This window comes from Dermacentor silvarum, chromosome 1, assembly GCF_013339745.2.
Source record: "Dermacentor silvarum isolate Dsil-2018 chromosome 1, BIME_Dsil_1.4, whole genome shotgun sequence".
In the NCBI taxonomy this organism is placed as follows: domain Eukaryota; kingdom Metazoa; phylum Arthropoda; class Arachnida; order Ixodida; family Ixodidae; genus Dermacentor; species Dermacentor silvarum.
This window is the reverse complement of record NC_051154.1, coordinates 21,572,858-21,591,626: the sequence shown is the minus strand read 5'-3', so window position 1 is coordinate 21,591,626 and position 18,769 is coordinate 21,572,858. Positions and strand designations below refer to the sequence as shown.

Below are 18,769 nucleotides of genomic sequence, written 5' to 3'. Positions count from 1 at the left end.
AAAAAGAGCAGTTATCACACTCTACATAATAGAAATATATGTAAAACTGTTCCATAATATTGTCGTGCGTGCTTATTCAACATCACAAAAAAGTAGCAGAAAGTTACTTTTCCTTTAGCCTCCCACATGTACTTATACTACAGCCAATGTCATTCTCAGTGGCAACAATTACAGCACAAACGTTATGCGCTGACAAGGATTCTTAACTGAAAATTGCTGTAGCCAATCAAATGCCAAAGCACCAAAAATCTATACCAGCTACACCATGAAAAAGAGGATCAGCCAGGCAAGTTTACATTTTCTTTCCTGCACTTGCATTATATCGCAAGAGAGATGAGGCATACCCATAAGAATCAACATTCATGAGGTACTCCAAAGCCACGAAAGGTACTAGCAAATGGCACACTAGCTGCTATAATTAAGACCTCAATCCTGCACAATACTGAAATGTTCAGCTACAAGAAAGCCAGCTAAGACAACAGGCTGCTTGAAATTAATCTGCAGGCTGAAGCTGTTTACGCAAAACCATCACAAGAGAGCTCAGTCACCGAAGCTGAAAAGTGTTGTCAAGACATCAACAACCTACACAACGACTGAGTCCTTCCCAACTACCCCAGCAAGAGTAAAAAGTTTGCCTAGGTGGACATTGTAAACAGGGACCAATCCCATGTGCACTATTTGAGCATGTGAATACCGATTCCATCTGAGCAGCAGAAGCTCAATACCTGAAATAAGGCCGCTTTACATGCTTCTGATCCCAAAGGAAATGCTACAGAAATGCTGCTCATATTCAAACATGACCATTCCAATCAACACAAGATTTGCGCTCTTTTACCACCCATGATAGAAAAAAAGAGCAGTTATCACACTCTACATAATAGAAATATATGTAAAACTGTTCCATAATATTGTCGTGCGTGCTTATTCAACATTGAATGGGGCAAACATTGTAGTCGACTACCTACTCAAGGTTTCGACTGCCACACACTCTTAAGTCTGTTACAGCAAAGCTATGCTGTATTGCCTGGCAGTGCTAAGAGATGTAACAAATCATAAGGACAATTTTCAGCAGCCTCAGAATCTGTTGTACAACTGCTGCCACTGAAACCAGTGTCATTAACTTGTAAACATGAGACTGTGACAGCATTAAGCTGTTGCAAATATTTGTTCTTGGTTGCTTTTCAATCATCCTCCACTATGTCCTTTTAGTTTAGAAGCACAGGTGCATGAGGAATGTCATGCAGCATTGTTTTACATGTGAGAGATGAAATAAGCGAAAGTGAAAAGAGACCGACTGGAAACAAACCACAAATGGCAAAAAGGGGGGGGGGGGGGGGGGATTCCTCTATGCACAAATGCAACCAACAATGCTAGCTCAAGATGCACTTCTTTTACTAAGCTGAAACATTGCCATGGAAAAGCAAATCCTCTCTCCTCCGTGTGTAAGGATGGTCACTTAAGTAGAGAGCACAGTATGACATCTCACTATATAAGTTAAACACACAAGTAGGGAAGGTGTACGACATTTACGGACATAATGTCACCATATAACCTGGCAATTGTGGTTTAAAGAAGCACACTTTGAACCTAAAGGCTTGAAGAGCAATTATAAATATGATAAAGGGGCTAGAATTTCGAATTATTACAACAAAAAGAGAAATGCAAGCGCTAGGTAATGCTACATAGAATCCCTCCTTTTGCTATAGTTATAGTTCTTGAAACATTTTTCTTGCTGCCACACATTTCGATTATGATTTGCATATATAATTTCGAAATACAGTAGAACCCCGTTGATACGTTTTTCAAGGGACCGTGGAAAGAAAACGTAACAGCCGGCAAAATGTAGCAATGACAAAGGCCACAAATTGCAACACAACGTCAGTAACAACTTTGAGAGGCAGCCAGTACAATTATTGAATAAGTCAATCACTGTGGTGGTCTCGGCACTCATACTGTGACCGTGAACGGTGCAAGCGCACATGCATAATTGAGGGACACGTACGATGTTCCACGACAGTGGCTCCTTTTAACTCTTGATATGCTTCACCGCATAACATGGCTCTATTGCAATGAAGATGACTGAAGAGGACCGGTGATCATACCACACATATAAGACCCCTGCCGGTCACAAAATAAATGTAGCTCTGTGCTTGGCAGACCTGGCCCAGTGTGTGCAGTTCCCGGTAGGCTTCAACCGATGCACATTTCTTCGGGTGCTTCAACTGCTCCTTGCACGTTTTCTCCAGATATGCTTGTGCAATGCCTGACCTGTCCAACTTCGGTCACTTATTGCAAACTTTGGTCGCTTCTTGCAAAGTACTGGGTGGCTGCACCGCTTAATGTACATGACCACTGCGTTCAAACGCTATACAAGATGTAGGAACATTACAGAATGGAGACATATCAAAGGGGAACATAATACATGGGAGTTAATGGGATTTATGACGGGATCGTGAAAAAAATGACCTAGCGGCTGGGAAAACAACAGCAAGGAACGTATCAACATGGTTCCACTGTATTTGTAAAAGGCAACTGAAACAATAAAGAACAAGATTTGTAGGCATCATCCTACAACTGCTGCCAAACAAGTTTGATAGAGCTCATTTTTTGGTGTGTCTCCTTTGGTATAGTTACCAAGCTAATGAATATAGCTTGTAAAAGTGTTTAAAAATGCCTGATGAAATGAACGAGGGCCTTCAAAAAGAAACCAAGCTTTCAAACTATCAGGCCAGGTAATGTTTTTAGAATGCTACACCTATTGTGGTATACATCACCAGACCTTGCACGCAAGTTTCTATTTTAGCTGCTCCACAATCATCATTCATAAAGTTACAACTGTGAAACTTTCCCGAGGATTTAGGACAAGCAAGAATGAAAAGGAAGCTACGCAAATAAATTTGAGAAATATACTTCACAAAGATGCCTAGACTGGTCATACAAAGACTAACTCTGTTGGCAGAAAAAGGCATTAATTGTGGTTTCAATGTATTAAACATGAAGACTTTCACTCAATAGCATATACAAGACAAGACGACAACCACTTTGAAAGGGTTCATGCTGAAATTCCTGTAGCTCTACATCGAAGTTAGAAAGTGGGAAAGAGCGAGATATATTGACCCATGAAATCATAAGGTGGAAGCTCAGAATAGTTCTCAACGGTGCAAAAATGTTTGCCTACTTTAGTGAACAGCAGTGAGAGCAGCATGTACATTTCAGTCGAGACCTACGTTGCAATAAAAAATCTTGGTAAAATACTGAAGCAAGTTACAACAGAAAATTAGATGGGTCATTTAGGCATCTAACAGGTATTTTTCTCCTTTTACAAAATTTAAACAAGCCTCAAGGCACATAGATTGCTAAGCATACTAAAACATAAAGCAGGAAACTGCGATGAGAGAACTGTGCACTATCCAATAAAGTTGGTCACAGGAAGATTTTTTTTATAGCGGAGGTAAGTGCTGGGATCAGATCAGTTGTGGAGAGGACTATTTAGGAGGAGGACAGAGTATGTAATTATATAAAATTAACAGTAAAAATTTTTATAGAAGAGTTCAGTTTCTTTTTGAATAGCCTTCATATCCTACCCTTCGGGGCAGGCAGATTAGATCATAAGTTTCATAACCCTTTCACTTAGCAACTGTCAAAAGGGGAAACACTTGCAAATTTAGTCATTCTTTGGGCATTTTCATCAACACTGATCTTGAAAAATTGAAACAAAAGCCATCACTGCCCAAATTAGGCGACAACCTTGCTCTAAAACAGAAAGTGCAGAAGACGAAAAACTGCAAGACAAACCTGAAGCCTGACTTCTTCCATTGCAACAAGCCCTTTTTGTCCTCGCAAACAAAAAACACTGGTTCCTTATTAGGCTCATCAGCTCAACGTGCCCTAGCAAGCACATGGCCCAGTACTCTTAATCTCTGCCAAGGATAAGATGCCAAAATTAATTCTGTATTTCCACGCAACTAAGCTAACCACCAGCCTGTGCTGCGCTGCATGCTGCAACTTTAAGATTTTTTTTTGCTGCAAGATGCAACAAGAGACTGGCTGCTTTGCTGTCTTCATACGACGATGAGCACCAATGATGTCTCTATATCAAACAAAACCTCTCAGCAGATACAATCATCATGGCAGAACAAGAAATGCTAGTTGTGAGGAACAGCTTTTACATTTTCCTTTATGAACACAAGCATCCCAAATGATTACCTAATGTATTCAGCAAACATTTTTTGTGACAACACTGGCTTGTGGGGTCTGCTGAATCTATTAATTGGAATTGCTGCAGTTCACATAGTTTCGCAACACAGCTTTATGCAGACATGCAGGGCTGCATAGCAGGAATGAAGCACAAGCAAGCTTGACTGCTTTGCTCCAAAAGGTCACCAATCTAAAAGCATGGAATTTTTCCTTGAGCATGGAACGTGAGCAGATAAATACGAGGTTTTGTGCCAGTTAACAGTGGCCACTACAAAATTGTGTTCTCCCGACTGCTTGCTTCCTTAAAATTGAGATTTGGCAATACCTTTTGCGTGAAAGTCCTTTGAATAAGTTACATTCTTAATGACTTCACCATTTGCAGAAACCCAAAGCTGCACCAGAACCTGGCAGTGGTAGTAGTGATTCCAGTTGGGACTAAAACATACCAATTTGCCAAAAATACTTTAAAGGAAAACTGCAACGAAATTTCACTTAATACTATACAGGTTGTCCCAGCTATCACGCAGCACGATTTAAAGAAAGAGGAACGGCGAAGCAAACCTTGTGCGCATTGTTTCCAGTGCCAGTGGAGTAGCCGCCAGTAATTTTATCGTTGCTGAGATTTAATTAGCTCATTGTAATTATCTAACTCGAGAAGTACTGTCCTAATTATCAAAGTGTCAATGAGAAAGTTGTAGAGCAACACGAAAAACTACCGTTACAGTTTTCTGTTGCTCAGTACATGCTACATAAAAGTGTTTTTCCGAGCGTGTTTTCCGGAGCTCCGACCAGTCACACTAATTTTGGGCTCTCCAGAGCGCCCACGATGCGGCGCTGGAGCTTGGTCTCCCCGTCCCGACGTGGGTGCGGCCCACGGCTTCTTCGCCTCCCTGAGAGGGGGCAACGGAGCTTCTCAGGACCTTCATTAAAGTTCTTTGTCTGTCTGTCTGTCCGAGCGTGAAAGAAGCCCGCGAATGCATGCAAAGTGCCTCGAGTGACCAGTTGCGCGGCAATTCTGCGTGTATTCGCGGGCTCCTTTCACACTCGGCAAAACACACTTATGTGGCACGTATTGAGCAACAGAAAGCTGTATCGGGAGTTTTTTGTGCTGCTCTACAATTTTCTCATTGACGCTTTGATAATTAGGCCACATGTGGTGCCTAATCTCAGAGGTCATGCCAAGGAGCTGCGCGATTTGAGTCATGCGGTCGAAACTTCCAGTGAGCGGTTTTGATAGTGAAACTGAAAAAAAGAAGCATCATTTTGCCAGCTTTCTGCAACACATCCACTCATTAAAAAAAACTGCGTGGAGGCTTTTTGTATCTGCCCTAGCTGCATTGGCTTTTTACGTGGTCCAAAATTTCACTACCGTTGGTTAAACTATTTTATAAATTGAGACATTGCCACACAGCAGCAGGTGTTGTGTGCCCCTGAACTCCTCTTCAACATGGTCTCGATACCTCACTGGTGTAACAAGCTATGGACAAGTAGCATAACAAAATATTTACAAATGAATTTTGTATTCCCGACACTTGGGCACTTCAAATGGTTTAGAAATAGGCCTTTCTATCTGAAGAGCACTCGTATGCAATTATGCAACAAAGGAGTAGCTCCTCTAAGGTAGCAGTGCTCTGTGAAGGAGGAATTCATATACGAAACCTCTATCATGAGAGAAGATGTACCCTCATATGCAGCATACCGCTACTCAATCTCATTTTTTTTCTTACAGCTTGCAACTCTTTTTACTATTAATGCAACTGAGCACATGTTTGATAAGAAGCATTTATTGTGAAGAGATGAAGTATACTCTTTCTTTTTGTGTGGATGCACACAAAATAGCTATACCCTGCTACATGCATATCCACTGGCCGGTTTTAGTGTATATTCCTCAAACTGCTGACACAACAGTCCAATTGCTTTAGGTGAAGGCACAGCAATAAAAGATTATTTCAAAGGACTTTCACTATGCCCCCCCTGTCAGAGGCATTAACTTCCTGGTTGAATCAAATGAAAGCCAGTCAACAGTTCTCAATGATGTTTCCCAGGCCCATAAACCATCACAAAGCCCCGCATTGCATAAGCTGGCAAAGCTGGGAAGAAGTCAGACTCCAGAAGCCCCGGGGCAGCCCATGCCAGAAGCCAGGCTCCCACTTCTGCTGCCGCCACAACCACCACCATCACCACAGGGAGCTTTATGCACCCGGGCACAGGGCAGGCATCTGGCGCTGACAGCTTTAGGGGCCATTACTGGGCTACCTTTGTGATCTTCTTGGGGTCAGCAGTGCCTGTCTCAAGCACTTCCACCCGCTGGTAAGTGTTTGGTGAATTCACCCAGCGCAGCTTGTCCTGAGTCTTCCGTCCATCTAACAGCTTCTTCAAGGGGCTGCAAAGACCAAACAAGGGCAATAGCACTAAGCAATGCATGCGAATGTCAGCTCCAGAACTTCGGTCGTACATTCGCTACATGGCTATAAAGCTTAAAAGAGCAGCTGCTTTTGAAACCTATTACTTATCTAAAACCACATATTCAAGAGTGCAAGCATTCTTCTACCTAAGCTGTATGGCTTAGGTAGAAGACAAACACTAGTTGCAATCTTAAGCATTTAATAAGTGGCATCTTCAATTTGGCAAATCCGGAGAGCCCTCAGACATGATGGGATGATCACGTACAGAACAATGAATAAAGCGTCACGTGAGCAAGTTGCTCTGAATTAATCTTGCATGGCACTTGCAAATTGAAGCTTCAGCTTGCCAGCAAATCCCACTTGCCTCGGGCAAATTGAATTTACTGTACATTACCCCTCTCATGATGACTCGACATTAATGTGATTAGCGTTAAAGCAATGCAGGACACACTGTATTGCTGATGATACCTTTATTTACAATCTGTAGTGGGGGGAAGTAGACGGCGAAAGCTAATCGCATTAATAGACCCACATGCCACAGCAACAGCATCTATACCTTCAGGCATAACAAAGAATGCTTCACTAAACGCGGCCTCCCAATCGCATTCCGTTTTAAGTCCCACTGGCCCTACACCACAGTGTCTGCACTTTTGGACATCACAAAGAAAGCTTCACTAAAAGAGGCGTCCCAAACACAGCCAGTTTTGCGCTGCTGGCACTGTAGATATGGGATTCAGTATCTGACTTAAAATGAACTACGGCGTAATTGCATAGGCAGCTATTTCAGGCATAAAACTTATTCAGAAGAGCTGACATTCTTACATGTATCAGTGCAAGAGCTTACTAATCTGCTGAGACTCTTTGACTAGGCAGAAAGCGGATGACGGTGTCACAGTGGGCCTCATCCGATTATCCTGTCCCTGACAGTCCCGGACTGCTTGGAAATGCTGTCTAGCATTTGATTTTCTCAGGCAGCCTCGCAAGCTCCATCCACCAGTGAGTGAGCTGCTAGAATTCTGTTCGTTTCCTGCAGACCGGAAGTCCTGCACTGTTCATGGGCTCTCGAGACTGTCAGCAGAGTTTTGCTCGGACAGTTAGCGGAAGACGTCTGCCACTATGTTGTGAAAGATGCCGTGTGGTGCGACATACTTTTCACATTCCTGGCGGCTGGTATTATATGCTTAGCTATCACAATTGTTGCATCGGCGCTTTCTGTGGCACCGATGCAACAGTTGTGATAGCTAAGCACATAATACCCGCCGCCAGGAACGTTGTGTGAGCTTCTTTATGTGCTGCTATTGCCATCACTTAAAGGGAGAAACACAGCAATAAGGCGTACATGCTTGCATTTCCTTTTAACGAGTTTTATGAAATCTGTCATGCTTAAGAGGATGGAATACTGGGCGAGTTGGTATTGATTCATGGCAAATAAGCAACAGCACACTAGAAACGAATACAAAGGAATGTGTAGACAACACAAGTGCCGACTTTCAACTGGAAAATTTATTGAGTGAACGAGTTAATATACGTGAAGTACACATGTGCCCGCAAGGCAGTGATGAATTCATGACAAGCATTCATGGTTAGATTAGGTGATGCTGAAAAAAAAATATAATGAACAAAAATCAAAACCAATGTGCTGCTGAGCTATCAATCATTTGCGTAGTCTAAAAGGGAAATTTCTTTATGGAGGGCTACTGAAGGCTGACTGATTATATATTTTTTAGCATCACCTAATCTAACCACGAATGCTTGTCATAAATTTATCACTGCCTTGCGGGCGCATGTGTACTTCAAGGGTATATTAACTTGATCATGCAATAAATTTTCTGAGATGAGCATCAGAGCCACACTCAGCAGTACAATATAGTGACATCATCAGACCTTGTGGAAATGGGCTTCACGACACGAGTTATAGCGAAAACAAGCCACAAGGACACAAGAAGACACATTGGTCACCCACAGCAGTACCTTGCGTGTCCAATAAGTCTTCCTGTGTCCTTGTGGTTTTTGCACTATAACTCACCTTGACATAATGAACCAACAAGTCCTCATTGCAACCTGTGCTTCACAGGTTGCAAAGTTTTATAGCACAGCAGCGAGGAATGTATCAACGGGGTTCACTATTAGGAATTTTTTCTCGCAAAAATAAATTCATTTTTTCTTGATTTTGTGCATGCTTTGATGATACAAATTTCGGGTCATAAGAATATTTCACGCGACCCCGCGAGATTCGTATCACTGAGGTTCTACTGTAGTGTGAAAACACACTAATAGACGGGACATTCGCAACAATGCTGGCCACGAGGCTCCCTTTTCATATTTCTCGTCCATTGATTTTGAGACCCTCATCTGCATACTATATGTACCTAATCATTGCTTGTAGGACAGACAATAGTCTGAAACTAAACTAAACTGATGTTTTATTATGTATTCATCTTTATCAACATTCGAGCTGCTCTATTTTTGTGCGCTTCATCACATGTTGCCTCCTTGATGTTACTTATTATGACAATGACAAAGCAATATGCAAAACTTTTTGCAATAAGTTTGCACTCTGCTCTTAGTAAAGTGTTAGAACAGTATACTGACCGGCAAAATTGCACATCAGGTTTGAACAGACTGCCGAAACATATCGTAAACGATAAATACGATCTCCACGACGTTCGTTTTTCGAAACGCTCAAATTGGTGTGTTGGCGAGTTTTCTTCAGAAGGTGCCGTTTTGGGGCCGCCAACTTCCATATATTTGCAAATTGTCTGTTAGGTTCGTTTATATTCTCAAATCAAATCGTACGGCGTGTGCAATCCCCACTTCAGCAGTGTATTAGGGAGCCATCTTCATCCCAATAAATGGCTACAATAATACAACTCTATTCCAATGTGTTATGTCAGCCGAAGAAAAACGAGAAAGGAAAGAGTCCTGTATTGTGCTACTGTAATCGCGCCACTTACAAGGTCGACTGAACAGAAGTTTCACGGAGCAATTTTAGGGCATCATGGGCGAGGCCTCCTCCCTCCTTCAGCCACGCAGGCGGCTCTCCTCATGCTTGGCTGGCACGTGCTTTCGCCATGGCTGCTATGCACGTACTAGCCCGACAAAAGTAGGGAACAGCAGCACGTCTCGTGGCCTTGGCCATGCCTCTGGGAGTGGTTCCTCTAACTATTCAGAATGATTGACAGGCTTTATGGGGGAGCCCCGGAATCCTTCGGCGGAAAAGCCTAACACGCTCGTTCCTAAGGTAAAATGTTTTGGCCCACCACATTTGTAGAAACTGTAAACTTCCTGGTTCAGCACTTTCGTTGCAGTTGTGTAGATGGCACTGGGTGAAAAATTTGCATGCAAGTACAAAAATAGTATAACTTTCTTCCTTCCTTTGCAGTCTGTCACTGTGATTATAGTATATTACAATAGCAAATGACCATAGCTGCTAATGTTTGAGCTACGCATCCTCAGATTATGGTAGAGTGAAGATAACGTCATTACCGGTCGAAAAAATAGTATTTCACACGTCCCATACAGCATTTCTTTTTGCTTTATTAGAAAAGTATGCATTGAGATTTTGAATTCAGACTTTTAATTGTCTCATCCAAAACTGCAGCTTCGTAGCTTCAGTACCTTGCCACAAACATGGACACAAGTAGGACCAGAATTCTAAATATTGCTTCATTTCGGTCGCATTATTAGGAAAAATAATAAAGGTACATCAATGAAATTTTGGGCAATAAATGAAAATTCCTTGAACTAATTTCTCCAAAAGTTAGCTTCTCTTTGCCTATAGTTGCTGGGCTGTTTACAACAGAAGTTTCTATATTTGGCAATCTTCAAAAGCAAATTAGCGAAAAGTAAAAATTCAACATTGTGCTATGTCTAGGAAATAGATAAATATGTCCTAAAGCTACAGAGCAAGCTGCAATGCAGTAAATGTGGTAGTTTCTTCTAAACATGGTCACAATTGAGACATAGTTCACAAAAACCATGTATCTCATGGTTGTTCTTGGACATTTATTTCTAAATCATATAAATCAATTTGTTTATAATATATATAGCTAGAATCTACAAGAATTAAGTTTTTTTATGGTATACAGTCGCCGACCGATTTTCCGGACTTCCCGGGGTCAGAAAAATCGAACAGTCCGAAAAACTTGTTCACCCTAAAAAAAGAAAGTTTATTAGGCTTAGAGTGGCATAAAAAAGTCTTTAATAATGCCCTGACTCATACTACGCTTGGAGTTGATCAGATTTGCTTGGTTTCACGCAAGACTGACGTCTCCACATACAGTTGACAAGAGCATCACCGCGTTGGCGATCTCCGCTAGCGCGCCATTGAAATCGAAGAAACGAGCCCTATTACTTCGCACGTGGCCTCCGCGATCAGCTCCCGCATCGCGTCATTTGCTCTGGCCTTCGCATTCAGCAGCACCTTGAATAAAGTTGATTTCATTAATTCATTCCCATTCGGTGCGTAGCCCAGTGGAGAAGTGTAATCTTGCTAACTCTACGGCTTAGCAACGGCGCGCTGCCGGAGCTGATCGCGGAGGCTACGCTTCGCACTACTTGGCTCTCGCGAAGGCACAGGAGGTGGTGCCGATCCCACAAATGCGAAGCCACACACATCTCCAAGGCGCGCACACCACGTGCAAAATAGCAACCGAACTTAAAAATCATAATAAAAAATGGATTTCGCGAAGTGATTATGACGATAGTGTTGACCCAATAAAAGAAGGAAGTGCCGTCCCCTAGAAGCCAAGCCTGGGCAAGCCAGCGGAAAATCCAACATGGCAGCCTACGAGAACGGGTAGCGTGGCTCGGAACGAGCAATTTAGTCCGGAAAATCGAACTTAGAAGTCTAAATTTGTCCGAAAAATCGGTGCGAAAATGCATTAGCTCTATGGGTACCCTAACAGTGCATTTATGTAGTCCGGAATATCCAACAAGTCCGAATTTTCGCAGTCCAAAAAATATGTCGGTGATTGTATACGACAACTTGATATCTTAAGTAGAAGAGCCACTACGGTTGCTCGAAAAGTACTGAAAACGAAGGGCTCGTGCCTCTGGAGTGGGACCGCCACCGAACTGTCCTATTTAAAAAATGTGTAAAGATACACCGACAAAAACAAAAACAAAACAGATATTTTAATGAGTTCCGGCTCCCCATACGGGAGCCTTGAACAAGGCTACCATAAGGCGAGCCTAAACATCATTAAATTTTCAGTTGTATTGGTCCGGTGTATCTTTTCACGTTTTTTCAATATGTATTTCCCCAGCCAGACGAGTTTCAGTCAAACTTTGGATTTCATTAACTGAACTGTACAGAGATTCCCTAGTGCCATGTCTCTTGTTTAATTCTGCTATAAGTACCATTTTATAACATACATTGTTTATCTTTTCAAAAGTCACTAGTGCCAACTCTATTTAGTCTAACAAATTGAAGATTATTCTTTATCAAAATGTATACACTTGCAATTTCTAACTTTGTTCCACCGCTCAAACATTAAAATAGGGTCCTACAAAAGTACATAACTGTTACAAACTTTTTTAATGTGCAAAGCAACAATTTAAGCTAATCAATTAATTGATGAAGAAGCCTGCATCGAAAGCAATTAATCGATTAAAGGTTAAAACAAATGATTAATCGTTCATTGAATAAAATAATTTATCAGCCATCCCTAGGAGACAGGGGATGCAGATTTAACCATACATAGGGTGTATTTTCCTTTATCTGTAGCACCAGCATGGCAATCATTGATGTTACAGACTTACCAGGCTGCAGGCAAGCATATTATTGCACGCACACACAAAAGAGAAAATATGAGGCAATGCGGTGTTGCAGCTTTAGTGACAATGACATACAGTTTTGTTTTTAGAGAGACAATACTGTAGGCAAGTAACACTGTGAAGAATACACAGGATAGGTCAGCAACCATGTCCCCTACCTGAGCCACTTATCTTCTTCCAAAAACTGAGCGATGGAGCTGGCCGATGGGGGCACTTCCACATCTGTCTTGAGGCGTGGCTGCTCATTGCGCAGCAGTGGTTGCCGATAGATGTATCCTGTTCTGTGACCCTGTAAGAAGAAGAAAAAAGCAAGCAGTATAGGTTGAACACTTGGACACTGCAGAGAAGCACATATATAAATCTTCAGTCCTTACACAAATGCATAATGGCTTTTATGCAGAAGTAATTTTCCAGGAATAAAAGAAAACATTGGAAGTGGCAGGACATGATGCTAACTTGCATTTGCCTCGATGTTCTGTATTACAGTGCTTACACTTTCTCCCTCAAAAACACACCTCACTGTCCTTGCACTCTCAAAAAAAAAAAAACCCACTTCCTGGTTCACACAGGCATGATGAGAAGGCTATGCAAAGATTTAGCACTAAATAATGCAATTCAGAGGATGGATGGCCCTAATGTTTACAGAGGACCTCCTTGCCTTTTCACTGCAAACAACAGTAGGACACCAATACAGAGTTAACTACAGTAAAATTTTGCTAATTTGACCCTTGTTAATTCGGACTCATCCACAGGTCCCGGCAGGCACCGTATTTATTCGAATCTAGGCTGATAGTTTTTTTCAAATAATCACATACGAAACTCTAGGGTCGGCTTAGATTCGAGGATTTTAAAAAAAACGCGCCAGCTTTTAACTGAAACTGATAAATATGGTGCATAGTTAGCGCCATCTAGAAAAGTCAGTATCGCAGCCGCTACTAGCCGCGCCAGTAGCCAGCTGAAGTACACGAGCGACGTCGCCATTTTGACCTGCGTCGTATCGGTAGTATCGGTATGGTGCAGCATCGGCGCGCGGTGTGGTGTTATCGTAATGGCACCAAATGGGCGATGCTGTATTACTCGAAAACGAATACTGTATTTACTCGAATCTAACGCGCACTTTCAACACGACCCTAAATCTGCGTCGGCATTTCAAAATGGCCGCCTCGCACGCGCGTCGTGCCTAGCTACCGTAGCATGCGGAAGCTTCCTCCGTTTGCTGCAGTACACGTGCTTAGACAATAGTCTACCGTCTGTCTTCACGTTCTCAGCGTCTGCTCTATCTATCAGCATGAAGTACCGAGTTCATCATGATGCCGCATTTAAAAGGAAAGTGATCATCTGTGCGGAGACGGGCGGAAATCGGGCCGCATCACGGGCGTTCGGAGAATCCGAAACTTGCGAGCGGGACTGGCGCAAACAGAAGGAGTGGATTTTAGCCAGCAAAGCAATGCGGAACGGTTTCAGTGGACCGAAGAGCCGTGCTCCCTCAAGGGCTGCAGAAGATAGCGCCAACCTTTTCCCTTTCCCAACGAACCACTTACTACAGTGGACCGAAGCAGGACGTAATCTGCGACGATAGACGTCAGACTCTGGAGTTTTGCAAGACGCGTAGCGCCACCTGTCGTTGCGAAGAGGTAATAATTGAGTAGTGCAAAGTCCGACTCCCTTGCTAAGTTCCCTAAGCAGCTAGCGAGTGCGAAACAACGATTTAACTTAATTTTGGTTCATATTGCGAATGTTTTGCGCATTTAACAGCCAGAATGAGAGCTATGAATTTCTCCGCTAGTCGGACGTGCCGCCGAACTGCCGTAAAGTTCTTGTTGGCTCACTCCTTCTATGGCGATGGCGAGCACGACGGCAACCGCGACAGCTCCGCGCGCTACGAAGAAACGCCGCAATCGACGTTACTGTTGCGTTGTAAATTGCCATGAACGTGAAGGACTGAATAACAACGTTCAGTTTTACCGATGTCCATCGCGGTCGTATGAAGGAGAAAGGAGAGAGCGCTAGATACGGGCCGTTCGCGTGTTGGGTAAGCGAATTACTCGCATTCTCCACAACACAGCCGCTCACATGAGAAAGTGTGATAATGTTGTTCTGCTGTAATTGTGTTGCGTAGCCCTCACGGGGGACCATGGAAACCAAGTGAAAACTGAGGAATCTGCAGCCGCCTCTTCGTTGGCAACAGAATAAACAAAGTTGTGAACCATCCTGCGTATGTGCCATCGATGTTTCTACCTGTTTACACACGTCCGCCTCCACTTTACTCAGCAAGTGTAACGGAGAGATTTGGCAGGTCAGTTTAACCAAACATTTTGGTTCCTTTATGAATTCAAAATCATGTTCTAGGGAATTGTGGTATCGCGAGCTTATTTCTAGTTTCGGCTTTTTCGATACAACGAGCACGTTTCGCAATGCACTGAGCCCTCTTGACAGCGTTTTTCTTTTTTTTTTTGTAATCTGAGAAATAAAGTTGCTGTGGGAGCACTGGATGAGTAATTGCGAAGTAACGCACGTGTTTAGAAAAAAAAAAAAAATGGCGCGTTTCTTTACATTCATTTGTGCGCGTGTGTTGTTTTAAGCGTCTGCTGGTTTGTTTTGCCTTCGGTTATATCCCGCGAAAGCGGACACGCACGTATCTCCATTTGCAGTAAATACAAACGGAAGACAACCGTGAAGAAAACATTCGAAGATGCGGGATAACACGCTCGAACGCCCAAGAAGCGAGAGCTGAAGTGAGAACGCAACTGAAAAGGCGAAGGTCGCCAGGGCCGTCCGCCCCTGATAAAGCGAGCTTTGTACCACTGACCGTAAGCTACATAGTTACCTGACTTAATCATATATGTACTTCATCGCTTTGACATTATGTACGTACCCAAATTTAACACATTTAGGCGCTAGAGAACGGACGTCGGAGTGCTTGCCTCGAACTCGACGTTGTACGATGCTCGCTGTACTTGCGAGTTGCAGCGCGCCGAAATAACACCTGAAACTTCTTTTACATTGTACACGTACTTCGTCCTGCTCCCTTTCCGAAGCGTGGATGGGCGGAAGAAGCATTCCAGGTCCTTGATTTTTAGGAAACCGTGCCTTTAAAAAACCGAAAGACGGGGCTCTATTGTGGCCTATGCAGCTTCGCTTGCGGACAGCTCTCTTTGCACTACTCAGTTTGCGCCAAGGCTGCGATGGGGGCGCTGGTGGCGGGTTTTTCCGCAGCGCCGCCTGGGCAGAGTCTGACGTCTATCCACTCCGGCGATACGATCAGGCTTGGCCCTATCTTGAAAGCAATCTGCGACTGGTAAAGTCCGCCGCGCGCCGTGTTTTTGCCGCGTTGAAGCGAGAGGCATGCTAGCATGAAGGCGCGCTTCGTCTCGAGCGTTTTGACAGTTCGTTTCCGCGGTCAACGAGCGAGGTGTGTTCATGTTTGCTTGAGCGCGCGTGACACCGTGCTTGTTAATAGCGGTCTACTAATTTGCTACCGCATTCGATGCATCGCCTTTCGGGAGAAACTGCGACTTTTTTTTATTCATCGCAACATCAGTGCGCCGGGAGAAAATCTCTTTTTCCAAATTTTTCCTCACGGAAAACGGGCGCGCGTTACAATCGAGGAAGCGTGAGAATCGAGTAAATACGGTAGTTGTGCTAGCCGTGGAGGCATCGTCAAACTTTCAAACCGGGCGGAACTTCGGCATCGGTCTGTCGTTGGAGGGGGCCACGGGAGATGGTTTTTGCGTGCGCCGCAACGTGCGCTCCTTCCAAAAATGCAGCATCTCTAATGCGCTAGATGGTACTGAATATAGCGCACTGTTTGAAGATGTCAGCAGTAAGGAAGATAGCGACGAGGCTAGCAGCGATGGTGACATAGAATGAGCTCGGCATGTTCAAATTTAATAAATGCTGTTTCATTTTGCGAATGCTGTCCTCGCTTTTTCGTTCGGCCTACATTCGAGGTAAGTTTTTTTTTTTTTTTTTTTTTCGGACTTCGAACTTTTGGGGGGTCGGCTTAGAATCGGAGTCGGCCTAGATTCGAGTAAATACGGCATATGCATTATTTCATTGCATCAAACTTCTTAATTAGGACTTATTTGGCCACACACTGGTTAATTTGGACAACCCTCGGAGCGGCGCAAATGTGCGCCGCAAAAGCGGAGCTAGTGTCCAACCGAAATGATGCCGTGGTACCCTCATCATGATAGTGATCAGCGGCAACTGTATGGTAACAGGAACGAAGAACGCTATGTTCCTATTTATGCCTTTATAGCCTTTAATCTTGCGTTTACCACTGTGCTTGACACAATGCTGGCCAAATGCCTTCAGAACTGCGTAGTTGCCATCTATGACTGCATCGATAGCGATCACGGTTTCGACTACAACGGTTGCGACAAGCATTAGTTCCATTTTGACTGTGTGTTCAGTGGCCACGTCACAACTGCGTAGTCACCAATCACTGATAGCGACGACGGTTTCGTTTGCAGTGGTTGTGGTGAGAAATATTTTGGTTTTGACTCAATGCAATGCTTGCGCAATGTCCCAAACATGGCCAAAGCTGTCAACAAAGACATTCTACAGTGGCCTGCACACTGGCATCAAACCCACCACCTACATAATGCCAGACGGACAACCTGTTGTCGACCAGCTTACTGGCAAAAAATTCAGATGTGCACGCAGCAGTAAAAAGCACGTCTCAGATGAAGCGGATCTTGTGCCGTGGCTGCAATGCAAAAGAAGTCGTGACACCTTCACAGCTGCAAGCACACTAATCAGTTACGAGTTGAGAGTTGCAGCTTTCACACTGCTGTTGTGCAAAATAGAAACAAGATTCGCTGATACATAAACGCGTGTTGACGTAATAGAAATTTGTTCGTTATTGTCTTGATACCCTCAATAATTCAGCATTCGGTCAATTCTGACATTTTTTTCGGTCTTGCAAGTGAAATCTTAACTAGGTTTTACTGTACTTCAAATGCATAATTAAACAAAAAGCTCTCGCTCTAGCAACAATAAGGGAAGCCTGTTTCTCAATACCAATAAGGGCTTCTGCCTCCAATTGAGCAATGTAGAACAATGTTAGCTGCTACAGAAATGAAAGTATGCATTCTGCACCTACAGCATGAAAATGGTCAAGGAGAAAAGAATCCAGAAAGAGCAGCCTCTGTCCTTGATTCTTTTATTTTTGCGCATGTTCGCACTGCATGTTTAAAAATGAGTCGCTGAATAAACCAAACTTGCACCCTGAAGCCTGGCATGTTTGAGTGACGATAACTGGTGCTCAACATTTTATATAAGAAATATTTCCCTGTACTAAGCTTGCTATACCAAGCTTGCTATAACTGGATTGCACTGTACAGTTCTGCTCACCCTGCCGTCACCATAAGTGTGTCCAGCACTTTCCCAAAAAGACTAACTTCTTCCTCTGATATATGAAGTGCACTCCTCACCGAGTTGTCAAGGGTGCGCATGTGAGCCTCAAAGACAATGTCGCAAGGGCGCCAGCGCTTGGGTTTCTCCTTCGGCTCAGCCTTTTCCTTGTCCTCATCCCCACCAGGCAGGGGCTCATCGACTCCCTTCTGGCGTGCATGCTCCTCGCGCATGCTGCGCTGCGCCTCTTCAGAGATAAGGTGCACATTGTCGAAACCAATGGGTGCGAGCTTCATCTGGGCAGGAGAGAAATGACCAGAGATTACAAGCGCAGCATCAGAAGAAAAATTTCCAAGCTACTGCCGCGTCACTTCGAATACCACAATCGTGTTATGGACGGGTGTACATGGCTTTCTCAATTATTCATCTTCCCTGCTTCGCTTACCATTTGCCTCCCAGTCCCCCTTCCCTCTGAGTGGAGTAGCAGGCGAGAGATTTAGCTCTTCAGGCAACACCTATGCTTTTCTTTCACCCGCAATTTCTCTTTCTCTTAGGTAAAGGCTGACTTTCAGAACCTATGCATGCTCTAAACCTATTTTTACACAGGATACATTTGCAGCTCAACATGAACCAACTTAATGCAGCTCACTATGTTAATTATGAAACATTTTTACCTTGCTTTGAAAGAACCTTTTTGGTTTAACAATGTCATCTTATGCTGCAGCTTTGATTGATCAAAGACCAAAGAGAAAAATGATTTCAACTGTAATAGTATAAATTACCCTTCAACAATACCAAAAAATACCAGTCTTACTGCGAGAAAACGCTTTGTAAACCCTAAAAAAGGGCATCAAAAGGAAATATGGGTGGCGTTGCCGCCTTGAAGTTCCTGCACCAGCTTTGTTAACCTTTTCAGCGTCACTGGCGTACCGTTACATTTCCACATTTTATTAGTCTGCTGCATGCTTTTTGCCATTAGCGCTGTCACTTTTTTTTTCCCCCCATTAATGCATAACTAAATATAAACCGTT

The 18,769-nt window shown here is 43.5% G+C and overlaps 1 protein-coding gene across 11 annotated transcripts in view; it reads right to left on the bottom strand.

Moving 5' to 3' along the window:
* The window catches only part of LOC119457926 (protein hu-li tai shao-like), a 124,252-nt gene that overhangs the window by 42,564 nt on the left and 62,919 nt on the right, over nt 1–18,769 (bottom strand). For all 11 annotated transcript variants that reach the window (XM_037719719.2, XM_037719728.2, XM_037719694.2 and 8 more), the window contains exons 7-9: nt 17,819–18,034; nt 12,539–12,669; nt 6,454–6,580 (exon numbers count right to left, since the gene is read on the bottom strand). In XM_037719719.2, the coding sequence (XP_037575647.1) occupies nt 6,454–6,580; nt 12,539–12,669; nt 17,819–18,034 (474 nt within the window). The remainder of the gene's footprint in view (nt 1–6,453; nt 6,581–12,538; nt 12,670–17,818; nt 18,035–18,769) is intronic.